The sequence below is a fragment of the Lactuca saligna genome, chromosome 5, assembly GCF_052625555.1.
Source record: "Lactuca saligna cultivar CGN05327 chromosome 5, ASM5262555v1, whole genome shotgun sequence".
Lineage (NCBI taxonomy): Eukaryota > Viridiplantae > Streptophyta > Magnoliopsida > Asterales > Asteraceae > Lactuca > Lactuca saligna.
In genome coordinates, this window is record NC_136421.1 from 210,594,065 (window position 1) to 210,616,423 (window position 22,359).

The following is a 22,359-nucleotide window of genomic DNA, read 5'->3' on the forward strand; positions in this document are numbered from 1 at the left end:
AGCTTCCAGTTGTTCAATTTGCTTCCTTTTTCATCCGAGCATGTCCTTAAGGCTAAAAATGAAATTTTAAACTAATTAAGCATCTTTTGTTCATAGACTGAGACAAAAACAACAAAAAGTATTAAGATATTGTATGAGTTATATGACTAAATATGCACATATCATCTTTGATGTTTTTTTATCTTGCAGAATGTTTAGAATGCCAATAGTAAGTTCAACAAATAGATTGAGAGGGTTAACAAACGATTATTGAGAAGTGTGGCAAAAAAATTGAGGGGTGCAATTTTTGAAATCAATAAAATTTTGATCAATTTGAGTGATTTTGAGTTCTTACACCTTTAATATCTGGGAAACTAAAGTTTACGACAAGAGTGAAGTGTGTCATCCCAACACCGATCTTCTTAATCATTTTTCTATGAAACTTTTAAAAAATTTCGACACCATCACATAGTACCACCTTCGCCATGCCATGATACGTATTTCAATTGTGATGGATCCTAGTTCGATCCTCATCACCACGTTGTGGTAACACGCTTGCCACAACGTGGTGGAAGTACATTGCCATTTTTACTTGCACAACGCAACAAATGCCAAAGTTCATTTTCTTGATACACGATCCAGTCTTTTCTATAGCAGTTCGAAGTTCCAGATTCCAACATTTATATGAGATGTCAACGACTTCCCAATACATTTGGTTTCAATCTCATCGCAACTATCCCATGGGAGTCTGTTCCATTTTCCCTTTTTAACTTGTTATATGCTTTATTGTTTATTTGTTTATGCATACAATTGAAACATTGTATGAGCTAAGTTTAAGGCAGGGGGTTGAATAAAGGAAAAATCAAGCATGCTAAGGTTTAGTTTTCTAGCATTATGTGGGATAATTTGAGGTGAATGCTAAGGTTATGCTAAGCCAATATGTTATAGTATATTTGTGGCCTCCTAGTTTTACTAAAATTGTGAGACCAAAATGCAAAATTATGTAGAACTAGGATATAAAACGTTTTGCATTGTTTACTAAACTATACCCATATAAAACGTTTTGCATTCTAAGCGCAAATGTTTTTATACGATTTTTAATAGAGAGAAAAAAATAGTGAGTATGAAAAAAAATGAAAAAAAGTGAAAGAAAATTATGAAAAAGAAAATTAAAAAGTTGTTTATCGAGTGAATAAAAGCTTACAAAGAAGGAAGATCAAGAAATCATGAAGAAGTGCAAAAAAAATCAAATATTGCAAAGATCCAAGAGTTACAAAAAGCAAGAGCTTCAAAGTTGTATTTTTTTTCTATGTTATTTTATCATATGTATCTTAGCAAAAATAACATAAATATATGCATTGAGGCGAGACATAATTGGTGTGTTCAAATCAGGTTATTCGGTGTGATGTTGGTGAGCAAGGTTTTGATGTATGGTATTGAAATGGAATCATAATATTAATCTATTTTGCTTGGGGCGATAAAAAGATAAATATGGGGTATTCTGATATCACCATTTTTTATTCATACATTTCACACAAATTCTTACTGTTTTTAGCTAAAATTTAGCCTTAATTAAAGATATTTGATGCTTACGTTTAAATTTCGTTTTGTATCAACGAAGACATTCTCATGAGAAAATGAGCTAAAATGTTGTGTTGGAAGTTAGAGAACTAGAATCAAGCATCAAAGTGGTAGAATCAACAAAAAGAAGGCCACCACATTGCATCAACACACTTTCCACTCCGTGGTGACATATCCTAGTCGAAGAGATATACGGATGAGCCTCAACTCAGATTACTTGGAGGGTACGTATAGAAGTCTTCACCACGACACAGTGAGATATGTACCACAGTGCGATGGTATGTATTCTAGAAACTCTATAAATACTAACTTCTTTCATTCTCTGAGGGATGTTGTGATTATTATTTGACTTTCGACAAACAAAAAACCATCAAACGACCTTTGGAGACCAAAGGTCAAGATCGGATTGAGAATCAAAGTGATTGAGAGTCGGTTAATGTTAAAACATTTGGTTTTCTTTGTTTCAACCATGTTCAACAGGGTTTACTACGTTTTTAATTGTTTTTTGTTTTAGTTATGGGCTAAAAACTCTTGCTTTTGTTTATAATATATGAACCTTGAACCTATGCATTGATTACAATAATTATGGATTTTATCTAGTCGTTTATTAATTATGATTGCTTGATGTCGATCCTTATGTGTTAAAGTTTCAATCTTTTCTATTTTTTGGTGAGTATTATTAGGATTAGATGACCATTCAATCTTAATATACTTGTATCACTCGATTTTATGATCAATGGAATTGTTTGACTGATGTTGGACCAAAAACTAGGATTAAATAGAAAAGTTAGTAACTTTAATGTTTGTGCATACATATTATGACAATTCATGTATAAATAATTGGTATTCATGTTCATTGATGTCAATTTAGAATTCAAAGTCTTTCATAATTTGAACTGAATATTAGTTCACTTGATCATCACAATTAATAATCTATTAAAACCAAAGTATTATTAGTCTAACCATGATGCTAGTTATTTTAGGAATTGTTAAATGACAACATCAAATCCCTTACAGTATTAATGAAATCAACCATAGGAAATAGGTGAATCAAATCTAAATGGAAGTACTCTTTATCTTGCTTGAAATCGTTTTTTCTGTTTCATCTGGTTAGTTTAAATTATTGTTTGTTAAACATTTCAAGTATGAAGTTAGTAAGACTTGTAACGATTTATTTGAGTTACTTTTAGGCTATTATTGAATCGAAGATGGATTTCCCCTTTCTTTACGTGCCAAAACCCCATTTTTATGTAGGAGTTTTGGACCTTTGGCCGTGAATAGACATTTTGCAGTTGCCTATCTTTAAACCCTTGTATAAGTGGATAAAAAAGTCATAAAAGTTAGACTTTTTCGAGGAAGAATCAATGGAGAATATATACTTGAATCAATGAAGAATCAATTACCTGAATAGATAGAGAGAAAAAAGTGGGCCATTCATGCAATCCAAACACTACACATTGCATTCAGACTTGTGGTTTGTCTATTCAAAAAATATATATGTGTTCTTTTTGGAACGATTCGGATCTTTATAATGTTGGGTTCTATTTTAAGTTTGTCTATGAAAAAAGAGCATTTCTAACCTAGATAGGACATTACAGCAATATTTAGCTGAAAATGATCACATACAACTTCCTACAATCAGCTCATAAGGCATAGATGATGTCAATTGCATATAATTTTAGGGCATTTGACATACCAGGAATATAAGGAGGAGGCTTCAGCGAACTCATCAACTGGCAAGTGGAGAAGCAGGATAACGATCAAAACTAGTGGCGAACGTTCAAATTTCATCAACACTAGCTTCAAAAGCAGTCGGGATCGTCAACCCTATTCATCCAACCGATGGATAAGAATGCCATTCCTGGATTTCTTTATCGTCAGTATCATATTTTTCTGCAAACAAAGGATTCGATAGTCATAAAATCGAAAAAATGACTAGAAAAAATCAAACTTAATATTGGAGTAGAAATTAAAGAGAAGAAATTCCACCAAAGTAGTGATTTCTGAGAAATGAACCTTTAATCAACCCGAGTCCCAGAAGCAAGAGAAGAAAGACTTTAGATTATATAAGGAAATACGAAATCGAGGGTTGAATTTTGGAAGTCGGTGAAGGGTTTTTCACTTGCCGCAAATTCACGATCTTGAATAGGAGATAGAGATAATAGGAATGCGGTGAGAACTAAAGCAGGAAGAGATGATACATTGGAAGATCATGGTTGTGCTCCAAACAAAGGGATGCTCCAAACCGCCCGGTATCAAAGCCGTAACTAATCCAACTAAGGCAGGGAGTAGTCAACACTAGGGGTATCAATTTATGACACGACACGACAAAAATACACGAAACGAAACGAAATCGGGACGAAATCAAAAATTGAATTCGTGTTCGTGTCAAGATTAAAAAACACGATGTGGTGTCGTGTCGTGTTCATGTTCATTAATCGACACGAAATTGACACGATTAAGCATGTGGTTGTCGGGTTTTTCGTGTTTGTCATTTTTATCGTGTTATGTATTTGTATGTATAAATGAAATACACTAATAGTTATGTAATATTATATTTGTCGTGTCGTCATGTTTTAATTTGTTCGTTTTCGTGTTAACGAAAAAAACACAACATCGTGTCGTGTCGTGTCGTGTTCGTGTTATACAAAACATTGTCGTGCCGTGTCGTGCCAGACAAAAACACGACACGACTGCCCGATTTGACAGCCCTAGTCAATACCAACCCACCGAAAAAGTGTTGCATCCTCTGCGTTATGTCAGCTTCACCACCGACCCACTAGACATTGGAAATGGTTACCACTACACAATATTCCTTTTTGTAACAATATATTAAATGAAAAACATAATTTATAACATAAATAAATTTTTTGAAAACACAAAAAAATAAAACCACATTTCATTAATTAAAAACATAGAAATCTAAAGCCTAAATTACTAAAATAAACATAAAACATAACAAATAAAACATTACACTACTTAAAAAAACATAAAAATTTAAAACATAAAAACCATAGACAAATACTACTACTCGTCGTCACCGTCCTCATCCGCCTCGTTGTCACCATCTGCATTCGCCTCGTCGTCATCGCCCGCATCCTTTTCGTCTTTATTGTCATTTCCCCCTTGGAATCTTCTTTCCAATATGTGCTCGGTCAAATCGTGACATAGATTGTAATGTGTTTCACGGTTTTGTATTTCCAAAACCCTAGAGAAGTATACAGGGCTGCCAACATGTATTACTGCAGGTGGATTAAGTATATCGTTCCTGATATATGAACAAATAACCATGCCATCTTTTTCTATTATCATGTTATATATAAATAAAAAAAAACACAAGTAGTCAACATCTTCGTTAGTTTTGCCATATCCCATTTTGTGTCGGATGTTTGATTATGTGCTACTTTTGTTTTAGGACTCCAAACGCTCATTCAACATCCTTCAGTGCAGATTCTGTGCTAACTTGAATAATTTTCATTTTTCATTGGCTGGAAATAAATATGACTTGACAATTATAACATACTCTAGATATATCCCGTCACCTAGGTAATATCTATACTTATATTCATTTCCATTCACAACGTATGACATGTATGGTGCTTTTACCCTGCAAAATATTGTTTAATAACGGAGACGCTTGAAGCACATTCAAGTCATTGTTGGACCCTGCCATACCAAACCATAGGTTATGTGAAACAACTGCCTCTAATATAACAGTCAGGGCCCTATAATCACCTCGCGTGAATTGACCACGCCATGCATCGGGACAATTTGCCCACTTCCAATGTGTACAATCAATACTAACAAACATCCCTGGAAAACCATGTTTAGCTTGATGCACGACATACAACTGTTCGACATCACTTTTACTCGGATGTCGCAAGTATATGTCACAGTAAAGCTCTATAACATACTCACAAAAAAGATATGTACAGTCTTGACCCGTCCTCTCAAACATTTTCAAATACTCATCAAAGGCGTCTACGACTATGCCATATCCTAATTGTCTAAGAGCGACCGTACATTTTTTATTGTACTAAAACCACATTTATCTCTAGCATCCCATCTTAATTAGAAAAGCTCGTAATTATGTTCCAAATCTCTAGCTATACGTAAGAATAAATTTCTACTAATACGAAAACGTTCTTCAAAATTCGATACATCATATAAACTATCAGGGGCAAAATAATTACATACTAAAAGTTCATTTGCCGCCCATCAATCCCGGTTGATCCATTTTCTATGCTTCTTCTTGTTGTGTGAACTTTCGCCTCTCTCATGAATAATGTCTTGTGCCGCAGACAATAGTGTATGCAATACAAACTCTTCATCAAAATCATCATCCATTTTTTGTTGAATGTGTGTGTTTGATTTGAAAGAGTTTGTGGGTTTTGTTTTGAAAAATATGTGTAAAATGGATGTATATAGGGAGAGAAATTAAATTTAAAAAAAAAAAAAAAAAAAAAAAAAAAAAAAAAAAAAAAAAACATAATTTTTGTTTATTAAATGGTCAAACGCTCGAAAATTGACCAGCCGATCAATTCTTTTGTCTTCTTTCGTCCTTGTCGCCACACCACGATTAACCCGCCAAAGCCGATGGCGGTTTCACGTGTGGAGAGAGTCTGCACTTAAGCAGCTCACGCGTGGAGCCCTCTCCACTCCGGATAACCTAAGCTGGTAGTTTAATATTATCTATTGTTCCTAAGCTGCTACTTAAATAAATATGTTATAATAAGAACTCATTGCTTGATGTAAGTGGCGACGCAACCACTTTAAGTGGGTGCTGGACCCAACTTAAAAGTGGATCTTACCATATTTAGTATCAAGACCTTTTAAAAAATTTGATTTTTCTTAAAATAAAAAAAATAAAAATAAAAAACTTCTTTTTGGCACCCATGTTTACATTAACTACCCCAATTAACATTTTTTTACTGAGAAACAAAAAATAGTTTAAATTTTCAGAATTGTATACTTTATATATATATATATATATATATATATATATATATATATATATATATATATATATATATATATATATTATCAATAATGGATTCTAGTTAGGTTTTTTCTGGATCTGTCCCTTTTGATGTTTCACAATAATTATAATTAACTCATACAACATATTAATTATTTTTATTTACCATTTACTATTTTTTTTTTTGTTGAATCTAATATAAATCTGTAACATCCCAATAAAAAGAATAAACACCCGCTTTGATGAAGTTACATTCAAATCAAAACCTTTGTTCGTAAATCAGAATTATAAAGAAAACATTACGGTATCTAGAATCATAAAACAATTGATGTGCGTGTGTACACTCCCGCATTCGCCATCCGATAAGTATCTGAAAAACATTTAATCCACAACTGTAAGCTAAAGCTTAGTGAGTTCCTCAAAATACCCTATACAACAATACACATACAATGCATGCACACATGAGCCTTCAATCTGTCTGGATTTTCTTGCAAGGCATACAGGATGCCTAGGCTGCTTTATTGACCCTAAAGTCTACTTGACCGCCTCGCAAGGCCTACAGTAGCCAGACCGCCCCTTAGGCATGCAGTTTGACTAGACCGCCCCACAAGACCTGGAGTACACCTTGAGCGCCTGAGTATCTTATCCTACAACACAAAGCAGGATCGTCTTAACCCAACCACAATATGTCCACATATGCAAACAAATAAACAATAACCAACAAACACAGGTAATCATAACATATTTGCCAATATAACAAATCACTATAGCATACCAACATCCTACACATAATGATACATACTACAATACAAAGTATAGTAAGAACACTCACCTAAACCAAACAGAAGAAGCTAAACTACATCTTCAGCAATAGAACATCTAACCCGAGCTACCTAAAGCCAAACCAAGACTATTCCTTAGCTAAATTCTCAGTCTTGCCCAAGTTTGACCAAAAGTCAAATTGGTCAAAAAGTTAACGGTCAAAAGTCAACTCATCGGACCACAACATCGTGTCAATAGCTTTCCAGGTCGTGGTCTTCGTCAACCAGAAAAACATGATGAGAATGCCCACCACATTGTGGCAAGGCATTGGCCACGTCGTGGCTACGCTCACAGATCCATCTTTCCCTTAAGTCCTTAAGTCCAGGTCTCATATTTTCCATAAGTCCTTAAGTCCTTAATCTGTTAAGTCCAGGTCTCATATTTTCCAGAAGGCCTTATTGTACTCACATGGCTCATAAAAACATGATTTTATGGACATGTATGTCCCATACCATTCTAGGTCAAAATGATCAAAATAAGATTATAACTCCAAGCATGGTGCCCAAAAGATCATGAAAGACAAGATCCATAAACCAAAATACTATTGTGACAAGGTGGAATGATAAAGTTGCAAACTTTATCACATCCAACAACACAATCTTCATTTAATGGACTAGAAACAAGCTTAGAATCTAGATCTAACAACTTATAAGCATAAAGATGGGAACTTGAATCATACCCAAGATCCAAAAGATATATGGAACTTGAGATCTTCAATTGCTAAGCTTCAAGGATCAATCTTACATAAAGCATCACTCCAAAAAACCACCAAAACACTCCAAAAAATGGATGATAAAGGAGATGGGAGGCTCATAGTGGTGAAAGGGAGGCTAGGGTTTCTCTCAACAAGCTTTGGATATGATGAAGTATAGAAAAATATCCCAAAAAACATAGAACCACCCTTTAAATACATAGAAAACCCTAAAAATTTATGGGCTATGGCTACACAACGACCACCTCGTAGCAACCTGCTTGCCACCTCGTGGCAATCTGCTTGCTATCTTGTAACGACTCCCACCTCATGGCAACCTGCTTGCCACCTCATGGCGACGGGTTTCACCGAATTTCATTCCAGCTTCAAACAGTCATAACTTCTTCGTTTCAACTCCGTTTTCGACGATTTACATATGCATACGAAAGTATTGACAAGCCCCACACTTCTATCTACTTACATTTGACTTAATGAATATTGAATTTAACCGAAACGTCCAAAATGTCGTTTTTCATTCTACCATTTAGCTCTAAAACACAATTAAAGAACTTAAATCACTTAACCCATAATATCTAATGCCCGATAAGCTCTAAACTTTTATTACCTTGAAGTTCAAGACCTCTACTCAATCAAATTACGACTCATTATCCTGAAATTAGAAACATCATGAAAACTAAGTGTTACACAATCATAATACCTACCTATGTAACATTTGAGAATCATGATAACATTTTATAATTATGTCAGGAACCGTAAAAATTACAAATTTTGCGATGCATGAAAATTCACTTAAAACCATGTATTACATATTTTGTTTTACAATATTGAATTATTTTTCTAATATCTCTCTATGTCATTTTATATTATTTTTTTTCAATTAGTTGATAAGCTAAATTATACAAAATATTATTTTTACCAGCTACTTGACTTTTCTGCTGTCAAGCTAACATTTTTTTTTAGTTTTTAGTTTGTTTGTGAAACATAGCCGCAATATCTATTATTTATTAACTATAACTATTGTAAACCATATTGGTCAAAACTTAGAAACTTTTAAAGTACACTTATTTAAGTATTATGTACAATTTCTATTGAATTACAAAAACTAACGTTATTACAAAATTCTACCATAAACATGATTAGTTACATAACGTACAAGGATGAGTTAATTTCAAAATTCAAATGTTTAATCCATAATCATATTTAAAAGGTACAATATAAATGAAATGATGTACACCATTTTCAAGTAAGAAAAGAACCATCAACTACCTAACATAAAAGGATTAGTTAATTTCAAATTTCGAAATTTTAATCCATAATCTTATTTAAGAGTTACAATATTAATGAACATGATATAGAACATTTTCAAGTCAAAGAAAAGAAACTTGAAAGCAACCTTCTCCCTATGATTCTCCCACGACCCAATTAATTTGTTCCGATTCATGCCTATGGTAAAGAAAGTTAGAAAATGATGGTATCGGTTTTGCATTCAAATGTTATAATTTAAAGGGTATTTGCTACATGTTCTAAGTAAAATAATTATATTTTTGAGACCAAAATTGAAAAAATCAGTTATATACTCATCCCCTGATGTTACTACAAAAACATATACAATGATCTTCATCAAATAAAAATTGGCTGCAAAAAAGATTCAATAATGCTATGGCCTAGAACATAGCCACATAGGATCTAAGATCAGAAATCTGGGTGCCATTAAAGATAACCACTTGATGTCAAACAAAGACAGAAATCAAGTAAATTAACAACAAAAAGCCATGGCAATTCATGATCTTACATGAACAGATTGAGTGGAAGACCCAATGACTTTATACTATATGCAAAATTGTATACCAAAGCTATGGAAATGATTTTGGCAATTATGTTTTTGCTTTAGGATTGCTTTTTCAACTGAAACTCAATATGCTATGAAATTATTTGATCGAAACAAGTTTTTATTTCTACAACATACTCCATAACATTGAAAAATTATTCAAATGACTGAAAATAAGGTCTCACAGATTCATTTGAATTCAAAAGATGGAGGCGCTGGCGAATCAAAGCTTTCCAGAACTTCAGTTTTGACCTTCGGATTTGGCTTCTCCTGCTTGCCACCAAATAATCCACCAAACCACGATGTCGATGATGATGATTCAGCAGGTGGCGGATGGCTTTGATTAGGAAACTGAAACCCTAGAGGCACATTCTGAGGTGGTGGTTGTGGCTCTTCAATCATCACCGGTGGAGGCTGTTGTGCACTTAGGAACTTATTAAGCATGATTCCAGCACCTTCAATCATAGCTAACAGAACACCCCCAAAAACAGCAGAACGAGTCGCGGGGCCTAAACCCTGGCGCATCTGGAGGAACCCACCGGTGGCGGCGCCGGAGATAATCGAGTTCCATGGATCTTCTTTCTGGCGTACGTAGACCATGGTACAATCGAAGCAGGAGAACAATCCACCCCATACGGCGAAGCTACCACCGACACGTGGCGCATTCATACGAACGGCTTGTGTCCCGCCGATGAAACGTTCGCCGGTTGGTGAGTTGTAGACTCCTTTTAGAAAGTGGAAAGCGGAGCCGCCGACGGCGCCCATGCCGAAAGCGCCACCGATGTCGTCCAAGATCCTGTCCGGACATGGTTCTCTCGAGGTTTCCGGGGTACTCATCTTTGCGTTGATGTAAAAAACTGAAAAACAGATTTCGAGGGTTTATAGGGTTTTCCGATCACAGCGGAAACAGGGCGTGCCTTAATTTATCAAAGTTGATTCGTGTAGCCTTTTGTACTTGTTACGAATTTATGTTTATGAATTTAAGAGTGAGTTACAGTTTTTGGTCCCTTCAGTTGTCACGAAATTACGGTTTTAGTCCTAGTTTTCTAGTTTTGAGACCATTGGTTCCTATTGCCGGTTTTTGTCCTAGTTTTTTAGTTTTGAGACCATTGGTTCCTATTTCAGATTTAGTCATTTGCTCAGTTACTGTCAAATGCCTTTTGTTGAATATAAAGTTTTTTGAGATTAACCCTTTACATTTTTTTATTTTTAGAATTATTATTTATAATTACTAAAATTGTCCCCAGTCTTGATACCACCACAGTGTTGGTTCGATAATCGGGAAAGAGCAAACAACATGTCAAGGATGGAACAACTGTTTGAATGTTCGCCGCAGCCGGTGGAACTTTTTTATAACGTTTCATATCTTTTTTCAAAAAGATTATGTTTCTAACGTAAAACATTTTTCAAAAATTACGTTTCTGACAAGTTTTTACAATTTAATTTTTTTATAATTTTGTAAAAAATATTTATAGAAAATGAGTTTTTACAACCTTACGTGTATGACAACGGATAATTCAAAAAAAGTTAGAGGAGGGCTTTGTAAAAACAAATTTATAAAAAAAAAACACTAACGAAAAGTAAAACATGCACAAAAATAATTATCTAAGATGACATAGGCGAGCAAGTGTAAAGAAGTTATATAGATTGTTAAAAATAATACATACAAAAAAAATGTGTATAAAATTAGTTTTTTGGATAAATTAGTCAAATATCTATAAAAAATGACTGAATGCGTACAATAGCAAAATGTTATACCCTCACAAAGTTTATTGATTGTTGAAAAAATCATCCAAAACCAAGGAAACCTTTAATTATATGTCACAATGATACTTTTTGAAAACTTTATTTAAGTTTATTGAACAAATCTCTATGAAAAATGATCAAGTGAATAAAATTGACAGCTAGTTACCTTACAATTTATTTTTTCAAAAAATTAATGTAAAAATAGCGATAGGACTCAAATAGTCAATGAACCCTTATTGTTTCCACGTAGATCCGATAACATCATCGTAAACTTTCCAAATAACTTTTCATTCGAAATATTATTCAAATCGGCTTGTTTAAAATGTTTTCTTCATAGATTCAACACCTTTGAGGAAAAGTATGTGTGTTGCTTTAGTATGTTTCTTCAGCTTTTGGCATTGTGTTTATGATATTAAGATAATTTTTTTTACCAAAACAAAAATATAATATTATATTATTAAACAATGATAAAAACAATACCTAAATCTCATATAAGTTATGAGATCCTCACCAAATGTTATGGAGACTTGTTACATAGACAACCACTCAATAGTCATAACATTCAACGAACTAATAAATATGCCTTGATTTTTATTTTTGTATAGTAGATTTTTTAGTTGAGTTACTATCATAAAAGTAGTTTGTACAAAAAAAAAAACATAATTTTAACAGTCATGATAATTTTTTAGGACTAGTAATTCAAATCATGTTTAAGGTAAGCTTCTTTTCGTTTGTTAGACATGCTAAACCACCTTTGTTGGCATTGTAAAAAGCTTAATTTGTAGTTTTCAAAATACTAAAATTGTATGAAGCATATAATCCGTCGTGAATAATTTTTCAGGCAACCAGACGTGTAAATGTTAAAACTGAAAATAGTTGAATCTGCAAAAATCTTTAAATTTTACCTAAAAGATGTTAACCATATATTACGACTTTATGTCTTTATCACCCTTGTGGGTTTAAATAATATATTTTGTGTTACAATAAATAGGTGGCTTTGTATATGCACATAGTCACATAACTTTTTATGTAGAAAATTTATACGTCTTTTTCATTTTTCAAAAAGAAAATGATATGAATATACATAGTGCAATTTTCAGGGACCAATTGAATTAATTTTAGGGAACCTGGAGCGCCTGAGTGAACTTTCCTCAAATTATTAGGTACTACAACTGATTTTATCCAAACCTATATGCTATTGCCCTGCTCTCTTTCTCAAAAACCCTAACATGGCTTATCTCTGTACTTTGTGAGCATTTGGAAGACTCAATAATGGAAGATTAAACCCCCAATCCTCGCAAATGGAGCTGGTAAGTTAGATGAGATCAATAGTATTTCTTCACGCAGGTTAATTTCTTCTTCCGTTGAAAGTTAGAGAAAGCTTTTAAATTCTTCGAGTTTCGAATCATTTACACTGTAGTTGTTTTGTTGCTGGCATCATGTATTGTAATTTTACCAAATGCCATGCTTTTCCTTTCGCCATTAGAGCTTCTTCGCAACAACCAAAATGTTTTCTCCCATTCTATATAAAACCCAAAACTACCCAGTTTTCTCCTAGTTCAAATCCTGAAACGAATGTTTTCTACAAGTCCAGAATTACGAGCTATAGAACTCCCTCAGTTGGGTTTATGGAGAAAACACATGAGTATTGTCAGTTATTAGGGTCTGTGGATAGAGATAGTTTACTTAGTTTCAATCATCACGTTAGGAAGAAGAGAGAGCATGTATATGCTGCAAAAAGAGAATCCTTTTCAAATGGGCTTCATTCAAACCCTAGAAAATTTTCCACTTCCTATTCTCGTAAAGTGGTTGAAGGTACTACTGATTCTCCAAATCCCCTTCCTTGGTTAGCTAAAAATAAAGATAAGGAAGTTCAAGACTCTGAAAAACCTGCTCCACGGAGGTCATCTTGGGAAATCTCAGCTGAAAAGTTCTCCAAAAATGGCCCACAGACTAGGGAAAAGATCAGGAGAAAAGATTTTAAACCAAGAAACAAGACATCACAAGATGAATCACCTACAAGAAAGTTCACGCGAGTGCGATCTTCTTGGGAGGAATCAGCTGAAAAATTCGTGAAAAGGGGCAATGAAAGTAGAGAAAACGGTAGACGATTTAATGAAAGTAGGGAAAATGGTAAACGATTTGATGAAAGTAGGGAAAATGGTAGACGATTTGATGAAAGAAACGATTATAGGGAAAGAGGAAGGATTTCTGAAGATGATTCTGATCTTGAAACTCAAGAAGCTGATAATAATAATCCCAATTGGTATAAGATTCAAGAAAGATTTGAATCCTTCGATAGGGTTAATGTGGAGCGAAATGACAAGTGGAGTAGGCAAGATAATTGGGGAAAAAAGGTATGGAAAGAAGCAACTGAATCAAGCATACCAAACATGGTTGGTGAATGCGTCTATGGAGTGGGCCCCGTACTAGCTTCACTATCAGCAAACCGAAGAGAATTCTACGTTTTATACGTTCAAGAAGGCATCGATTTAACCGGAAACAACAAAAAGAAAAAAGACAAAAAAGGGTTCGAAAAAGTCTTAAAAGTAGCCGATAAACTAGGGTTAACAATAAAAGAAATCTCAAAACATGATCTCAACATGATTGTGGACAATCGTCCACATCAAGGTCTAGTTCTCGACGCTTCACCATTAGAAATGGTGAATATCCGAGAACTAGACCGCATAGCAGGGGACATGGAAAACTTGGGTGCCATGTCCCCTCTATGGTTAGCGCTGGACGAAGTTATGGACCCACAAAATTTGGGTGCCATAATTCGTTCAGCGTATTTCTTTGGTGCATCAGGGGTTGTACTTTGTGCAAAAAATTCTGCACCACTTAGTGGGGTTGTAAGTAAAGCGAGTGCTGGATCGCTTGAGTTGATTGAACTTAGGAGTTGTAAGAATATGATGCAGTTTTTGGTTTCTTCAGCTGAAAATGGTTGGAGGGTTGTTGGTGGTTCGGTGAGTTCACGAGCCGTGGGTTTGACCGAGGTTCGAACCGGTGAGCCAACGGTTCTGGTTTTGGGGAGTGAGGGCACGGGTTTGAGACCGTTGGTTGAGAGGTCGTGTACTCAGTTGGTTAAGATTCCTGGGAATATTCCGGTTCATTTGAGTGGTGGATTTGAAGATGTTGAATCTTTTGTTGCTGTTGAGAGTTTGAATGTTAGTGTTGCTGCTGGTGTGCTTCTTCATCACTTGATTGGGAATAGTAACAACAAGCCTGTGGTTGACATTGAAGGGTAGTTCTGTAATTGTAATTCTTTTTGGTTTCATGATTCTGTTTATGCTTGTCGTATGAATATACGCAGCTATTTAAGTTTTTTTAGTTAGTGCAATTGATATTAAAGCATTTGATTCATGTTGATTGATTGATTGATGTTATACTATTTCAGTTGATAATGCTTTAAACAAGGATTCATATATTAGGATTTGAAGTGAGATAGATGAACAAACTCATCTTCATTAGGATCTTGAAACTTTCCATCCAACAAAACTTTTGTTCTATAAATTCGTTTAGGAAGTTAAACTTTCACCCCCCAAGTGGCAGAATAAAAAACATCCAAAATAGCACAGATTAAGTTCACATATGTTAGAAGAGATGAGCAAGGGGTATAACAGTCATTTAGCAAGGGGTTAAGGTAGTTAGTGACGAATAAAAGAAAGGAGAAGGGTTCAGTTTGGATTCATTCTGTTATGTTTTGATGTGAAAAGACTTGGGAGAGCTTTCCTCCTCTTGAAAGGGGTAACCCCTAATCATTCAATACAACTCTTAGATCTGAACCCTAATTTCAATTCTTTCTACTTATTTTCATTCTTTTTGCAACAATCCTGCGTCAAATTCCATCTTGTATATGTGTCAATGAAGAACCTATTTGCTAAATCATTATTTGAAGCATTGTTGTAAAAATCGGCCAGATGGCTGATTAATTGGCGCCTGCCACCTAGGTGTTTGGCGGCCATTCATGGACCACAATTTGAGGTAATTGGTCAAGGTCAAAATCGGTTAAAAGTCAAAAGGTCAAAGATGTCAAAAAGTCAAAATAAGTCAAAAGTAAAATAAAAAATAATCAGAAACTAATATACTAATATCAATTTGAACTTGATGACTTTATTTGTTCCCGTTCTCTCCTACCATCCATCTCTCTACCTCGGTCTCCCACACGTTAAATTTCTCCCTTCCAGTCTTTCTATCTCTCCATCATTGTATTGATGTCAAATACTATAATATGATTTTTTATGATTAGTTATTAGGATATTAGTAATATTATTTAAAAAAAATAGTTTTTCCTTATAATATAAGGTCCTTAATTAATCCTTGTCTAAACCGATTAGCCCTAGACTAAAGTAGGTCGACTGACCAAAAGTAATTGATCCATAGATGAATCGTTTATATATGCTTAGGATTTAAGGATAAAATTCATGTTTTTTTCTATAATACATACAATCTCATCTAAGTTACTGATGTATTGATTAGTTTGTCATCGGTTAATGGTTTCTTATATGAACATAACAATTGATTTTCTTTTAACATATTTGTAAGTAGATTGTACTAAGATGTTCAACATATAACTTGAATATCTTATAATACTTTAAACATAAATTTGTATATGAAATAGATTATATGTACGATGATGAGTTCAAAAGGATGCTAACATCATTTGTTTTGTGACAAATAATTGGTTATAGAGGTTATTAAGCTTTAGTTTTATGGAGTTTAATGATGTTTATTCTTATTCATATTTTCAATCAAGAAATTTTTTGATTTTTAGTGAAAAGGTAAAAGAGTAGAGAAAAAAATGACTTTTTCATAAACTGTACCAAATAATAAGAATTTCCTGGAGATAACCTGATAATAATTAACCAATAGAAAATGGTTGATTTGATTTTTTTTTTAATTTTAAATCTTGGAATCGGATTTTTTGGTTAACAAAATAAATTTTGAGACTTTTACATAAATTGACTCCAAATATTGAGATTTTTTTGGAGATTTCTCAAAAACATGTAAACACAAAGTAAAAATTAAGTTGTAAAAGAAAATTATGAAAAAAAGGTATAAGAACAAAGTAAAAAAAATTAAGTTGTAAAAACTAATTTTAAAAAAAACATGTTGAAACGAAGTAAAAAAAGTTGTAAAAAATAAATTGTGAAAAAGCTGACAAAACAAAATAAAAATTCTACATACTCTAATAAACAAAACCTAAAATATAAAAACCTTCTCCTAAATGTAAATACAGCTTTGAAAAAAGATAACAAATAAATGAAATTTAATGACCAAGTGATCATATGGTCAAATTTATAGCGACCAACCTCATACTTTGATAAAAAAGTGTTTTCGTTACAAAAATGAACATTTTTTTTTTATAATCATATGTTGTATATAAGCTATTAACAATTTTGAAAAAGATTAATTAGAAAAAACATTTAACATGTGAATTAAAACAAAACTATTCTAAAGAATGCTATAAAAATACTCAATTCAAACAAAAATATTGTGAAGAATGTTATAAAAATACTTGCCACAAATGGTAAAAATAGTAAAAATAGTTAAAGCTAGAGAGAATGGTAACATGACCATCTAAACTTCACATCTGATCCATCTTGATTTACAATGACGAAAAAAAAAAAAAAAAAAAGTGGTGCTTTTAACATGTCATGACAAGGCACTACCGAATGAGTTTGTTAACATGCAGTGGTGGATGCAAGAATTTACAGCAACGGTGACAAAAGTTAAAAAAATAAATACAAACAACGTATATTGATATTCGCTTAAATAGTTTTTTATTATTGGTTACATTTTAATAAAAAAAATATGACTTTTAAATAAATAAATAAATAAATAAATATATATATATATATATATATATATATATATATATATATATATATATATATATATATATATATATATATATATATATATATATATATATATATATTATTTTTTACAATTCAGAGCTAAAAATCGAATAACGGCCCGAAATCATGATGAACCCCTAGGTCCGCCGCCATGTACTTATAGTTGTGAACTAGTGATTCGATTCTTGTTGTGCTAATTAAAACAATGACTAGGGGTTGTTGAGACCAATCCTATAAATACAAAATATATGTTTTTTAATCAATTTGAACAATAATTTCGATTTTTTTTTTATTTATGAATACAAAAATGATACCTTATCAAAGTACACATTTACAACCAACATGAAAAATTACTACCTAAACCGATAAAAAGCTTAATTTAACTAATTTAACTGAAGACATGAAAATTTCCCGGAAAAATATTGATTATTATTTATTGTAAATGTAAAAAATTACGCCGTCTCTCTGTCTACCCCCTTTTCATCCCTCACCTCCAATCTCCGCCGTGAGTCACCGTCTTCCTCTTCCTCGACGGCGATCTTAAAGAGAAAGGCAATACATATTGTCATGCGGCTAATTTCATCTAGGGTTTCATTTATTCGTTTAAAAGACCTGCATCACGCCGCTTTGATTTAATCACATAGACGCCTCGTTGTTTATACATGCACATTGGAATAGTTTTACGAAATTCCGATGGATATTACGCCGTACGTCGAATCATTCGACACATTTCTGTTTTTTGTCAGCAGAACATTTTGTAGTCCGTTGGCCATTTTTGTTCAGATCCAGGTTCGTGATTTCCAATTTGTCAATTCATCTTTTCCACGAAACACGATGATAATGTGTTATTCTTCTCATAAACCTTTTGATTTTATATTGCTATCGATGAATCTGATGTTATCGTGTTGAGTTACCCCCATGTTTGATGTAGAATCGTGTACTGTTTTTCTTCAAATACAAATTATTACGTACAATCACAAAATCTGGATTTCAAACGAGTTGGATACAAAACAGATACGATTTGCTACATTAACATGGGGAAAATTTCTGAATATTTTTTATTGATGCTACAGGGATGTCTAATATGCTTACTCCTGGCTTTTGGATGGTCTCTAGCAGCTTATATCAGGTATGGAATTGAGTCACTTATTTACAGAAATACAAAACATCATTCTGAAAACAAACAAACCATTTTTATACAGAATAAGAGAAATATGGGAGATGGAAACATCCATGCAAGGTGGCAATTCCTTTGCATTTCTTTCTCATGACATTCATAACCTTGAACATTCAAAGCAAGAAGACTTGCCAGGAGTTACAGTAGTTATGCCCTTGAAAGGATTTGGAGAACACAATATACACAACTGGAAAACCCAAGTATATATCCTACAAAACTCATAGATTTGAGGAATGCATACAAGTTCTCATCTCACATATAAGATATGATATATCTCCACATGCAGATAACATCTCTTTATGGTGGGCCCTTAGAGTTCCTATTCATTGTTGATAGTACTGAAGACCCTGCCTATCATGCTTTATCTAACTTACTTATAGATCATGAGGTATGTTTATCACATCACTAACATTTTCTTGTAGTTTCTAACATTTTATAGATCATGATATATCTCCACATACAGGATGAGATTGATGCAAGCATAATAATAGCTGGCCCATCTACAACATGTAGTCAGAAAATTCATAATCAGTTGGTATGCTGCAAATCAACTTGTGATGTTACTAGAGGCCAGAGGTTATTATTGTACATGTGTGGGTGGATTTGTGGTGTAATAATATTGTTTTATACATTTGAATACAGATAAATTGTTATTTTTGACTTTTGAAATGGGGTTAGGTTGGAGTGAAGAAAATGAGTGAAGGTAGCAAATATGTATTATTTCTGGATGATGATGTTAGGCTGCATCCTGGATCAATTGGATCCTTGATTTCTGAAATGGAAAACAATCCTGAGGTGATTTTATTTACTTATTATTATTATTATTTATTTTTTTAATTTCTCTATTTTTGAACTTTTGGTGGCTTAATGTATGCAGATATTTATTCAAACAGGCTACCCCCTTGATTTACCTTCTAGGAGCTTAGGCAGTTACTGTATTTATGCATATCACATGGTAATCTACTTTGTAGTTATGCAAATATAAGTAACCTAAAACCTATAAAAATGACGATGACATGGCAACCACCTGTGCCATGTCATCATTTTTTATAAGTTTTGGGTTACATATCGTCTTAAAAAGTAAAATGCTATTATAAAAGGTCATAAACACTTGAATGTACGATTGTGCATCGATGGCATTTACATTAGTTTTTTGATGTGTTTCGTTTTTAGTTAAAAAAATTATTTTACTTAGCATCCTTTTAGTTTCCATAATATTATATATTTTGACATAATGTTATTATCTTGTTTATAGCCATGCTCAATGGGATTTGCAACCGGTGGAAAAACATTCTTCCTGTGGGGAGGTTGCATGATGGTATCCATGTTTTGAGTTTGACCATCATATATAAAAGTTTTAATAATTATTTTTATAATTAAATTAATAAGTCACTTATTATTATTATTTTTTTTCTATTTCTTTCTGTAGATGCATGCTGATGATTTCAGAACTGACAAACATGGCATTGTATCACTTCTTGAAGATGGTGGATATTCAGATGATATGACTCTTGCAGCTATAGCCGGTAATATATATATACACACACACAAACACACACACAAACAGAGTTATAAAAATTATATTGATGTTCTTTTTTGTAGGAGCTCATAAGAGGCTTATAACATCGCCTCCTTTTTCTGTTTTTCCTCATCCTCTTGCAAGTGATCTTACTCTCTCAAGGTCTCAGTATTCCCACTCTCCTCTTTCTTTTTTGGATAAATGATATTTTTTTTAAAAAAAATTGTAGTTTAATTTGATATATTTTTATGTTTTTAATAGGTATTGGAATTATTTGAGAAAGCAAACATTCGTGTTGGAGTCATATACAACATATGAAAACTGGATAAGAAATCGTGCATTATTTTGTACACACTGCTACCTATCTTGGGGATTTGTAGCTCCATATGTTATGGCTGTTTTTCATGTTGTAGCAGCAATTAGATTGAAGTTAAACGAGTATTTTCTTGAAGAACATATTTTTGATCGTATTGGTGAGTTTTTTTTTTTTTAATAACCATTCAACAAGTGTAAAATTATTTATAAAGTTCATATTCACATTTAAAAAAAAAAAAAAATTATTTCCAGGTTTGATATTGGCTGGGTGTCTAGCTATATGCACAGGCATTACACTTCATTCAATGTGGAATATGACAAGAATAGAAGTTGAGCTATGCAAAATGTTGTCCCCTGAGTCCCCTACATTGTCACTTAAATCTTACAATTGGTTTTTCGTGAGTTTCTATAAACTAATCTTTATAATTTGTGAAAAGGTTAAATGCAAGAAATAGCAATGTTTTGTTTTTTTTTTATAGCAAAGCCATTCACAGTATTATTTGGGTAGATTTTTTGAACTACAATGCCTTAATAAAAAAAATAAATAATAAAAAAAAAAAAAAACTGAAAGTATAATGGTGTAAATATAGAAAGAAATAAAAGTACATTGTTATTTCTTTCAATTAACTTTTAACCTTTTGAATCATTAATACTATGAAGTCATGAATACTGATCCAGTTTAAAAAAATGGGAAGCAGGTGCTTATTGCAATGTTGGTGGATAATTTTTTCTACCCGATTTCAGCATTTTGTTCTCATTTTTCTCAGTCTGTTATTTGGTCTGGTATTCGGTATCATTTGAGGAAGGGGAAGATAGTAAAGGTATGATTATATACACAGTTTTTTATAATTGAATAATGTATAAATAATGATTTTGTATTTTTTTTATGGTAAGATTGAAAGAAGCCAAAAGGGTAGGAAACTTTCAGATTTGGCAGCTAAGCGTTTGTATGTGAAGAAAAGAGGAGATCAGGAACAAGAACAAGCTCAAGCTCAAGCCAAACCCTCAATCGCACGACATTTATCAAAAAGTTTTCGTTGGAGATTACCAAAAAAGCATCAAATGTAAAAAAAGATTTACTATTAACTGCTGACTTTTTTTAACATTTACCATAACTTTTTTTTTGTTCTTTTAAAACATCTCGAGGCAATACTTAAAAGGAAAAAAAAAAAAAAATAACTGATTTTATGAAGAGAATTGCTACCATGAGCAATTTGGCCTGAAATTTCCTGAAAACATATAAAAGTAGTTAATGTGACCTTCTCATTTCACTTACAATGTATGACACTTGATAATGTGGCCTAATTAGGACTAAAATTTTAATGTAATTCGCAAAATGCATTATCGTCGTGGTCATATTATGTCACATATTCAACACATTTTCTTGATAATGTGTTCAAAGGGGACCAAAATGTGACTAACATAGTAATGTATTCTGCAACGTACGTTACCATTTTCGTCATATTATATGACATGTTGAATACACTTGATCAACACTTATAACCTGCTCATAACACGTCAATTTATTTATTTATTTTATTTTTTTGATGATGTATCCTAGTAGAACGATCTATCACCTCGTCCACATTGTGTGTTGACTTCCTGAGCAGCGTTGCACCCACGGGTGTTGCTATCGGCACCCAAAATTGCGTCAAAAACCATTTTGACTTTATAACTCAATTTGATGTGACGCGACTTACAATAATAAATAATTTTAATTTATCTAACGACCTCTTGATTTTCTTCATACCCCCCATCGAACAATCAACTTATCAAAATTAAATAATTGAGTAAATTACACGAATGGTCCCTATGGTTTAGGGTAATTTGCGTGTTTGGTC

At 32.9% G+C, this 22,359-nt stretch overlaps 2 protein-coding genes and 1 pseudogene across 6 annotated transcripts; 2 read left to right on the forward strand and 1 right to left on the reverse strand.

The window, feature by feature from the left end:
* Window positions 1–6,847: 6,847 nt before the first annotated feature.
* On the reverse strand, window positions 6,848–10,834 carry LOC144998786 (mitochondrial import inner membrane translocase subunit TIM17-2 pseudogene; annotated as a pseudogene). Of its 3 annotated transcripts, none has more exons than XR_013660431.1 (2): window positions 10,086–10,834; window positions 6,848–7,185 (listed from the first exon to the last, which is right to left on the reverse strand). The product of XR_013660431.1 is annotated as a mitochondrial import inner membrane translocase subunit TIM17-2 pseudogene, transcript variant X2 (transcript). The 3 variants fall into 3 exon arrangements; XR_013660432.1 differs by lacking the exon at window positions 6,848–7,185 and adding an exon at window positions 8,580–8,721; XR_013660430.1 differs by lacking the exon at window positions 6,848–7,185 and adding an exon at window positions 9,399–9,515.
* A 2,013-nt stretch (window positions 10,835–12,847) lies between these two features.
* Window positions 12,848–15,017, forward strand: LOC144998787 (tRNA/rRNA methyltransferase (SpoU) family protein). The gene has a single exon (XM_078958520.1). It carries the CDS (start codon window positions 13,086–13,088, stop codon window positions 14,892–14,894), a length of 1,809 nt encoding a protein of 602 aa, XP_078814646.1. The 5' UTR covers window positions 12,848–13,085; the 3' UTR covers window positions 14,895–15,017.
* Window positions 15,018–17,940: 2,923 nt separating this feature from the next.
* On the forward strand, window positions 17,941–21,792 carry LOC145044936 (uncharacterized). Of its 2 annotated transcripts, none has more exons than XM_078993289.1 (14): window positions 17,941–18,296; window positions 18,581–18,636; window positions 18,710–18,884; window positions 18,971–19,072; window positions 19,148–19,219; window positions 19,363–19,479; window positions 19,562–19,639; window positions 19,940–20,002; window positions 20,114–20,210; window positions 20,287–20,365; window positions 20,465–20,676; window positions 20,771–20,916; window positions 21,214–21,339; window positions 21,413–21,792. In XM_078993289.1, the coding sequence occupies exons 1-14, from the start codon at window positions 18,201–18,203 to the stop codon at window positions 21,584–21,586; spliced, it is 1,593 nt and encodes a 530-aa protein (XP_078849415.1). In that variant the 5' UTR covers window positions 17,941–18,200; the 3' UTR covers window positions 21,587–21,792. The 2 variants fall into 2 exon arrangements, with proteins under 2 accessions (XP_078849415.1, XP_078849416.1); XM_078993290.1 differs by having other exon boundaries at window positions 17,942–18,296; window positions 21,217–21,339; window positions 21,413–21,790.
* Window positions 21,793–22,359: the final 567 nt, after the last annotated feature.

Bases quoted from the DNA above. Each gene is read 5' to 3' on its own strand.
- LOC144998787 (XM_078958520.1), top strand. From the start codon at position 13,086: ATGTATTGTAATTTTACCAAATGCCATGCTTTTCCTTTCGCCATTAGA.
- LOC145044936 (XM_078993289.1), top strand. From the start codon at position 18,201: ATGGATATTACGCCGTACGTCGAATCATTCGACACATTTCTGTTTTTT. The intron at 18,885-18,970 runs GTATATATCCTA...CTCCACATGCAG, and splicing joins TACACAACTGGAAAACCCAA to ATAACATCTCTTTATGGTGG. The intron at 20,677-20,770 runs GTGAGTTTTTTT...AATTATTTCCAG, and splicing joins ACATATTTTTGATCGTATTG to GTTTGATATTGGCTGGGTGT.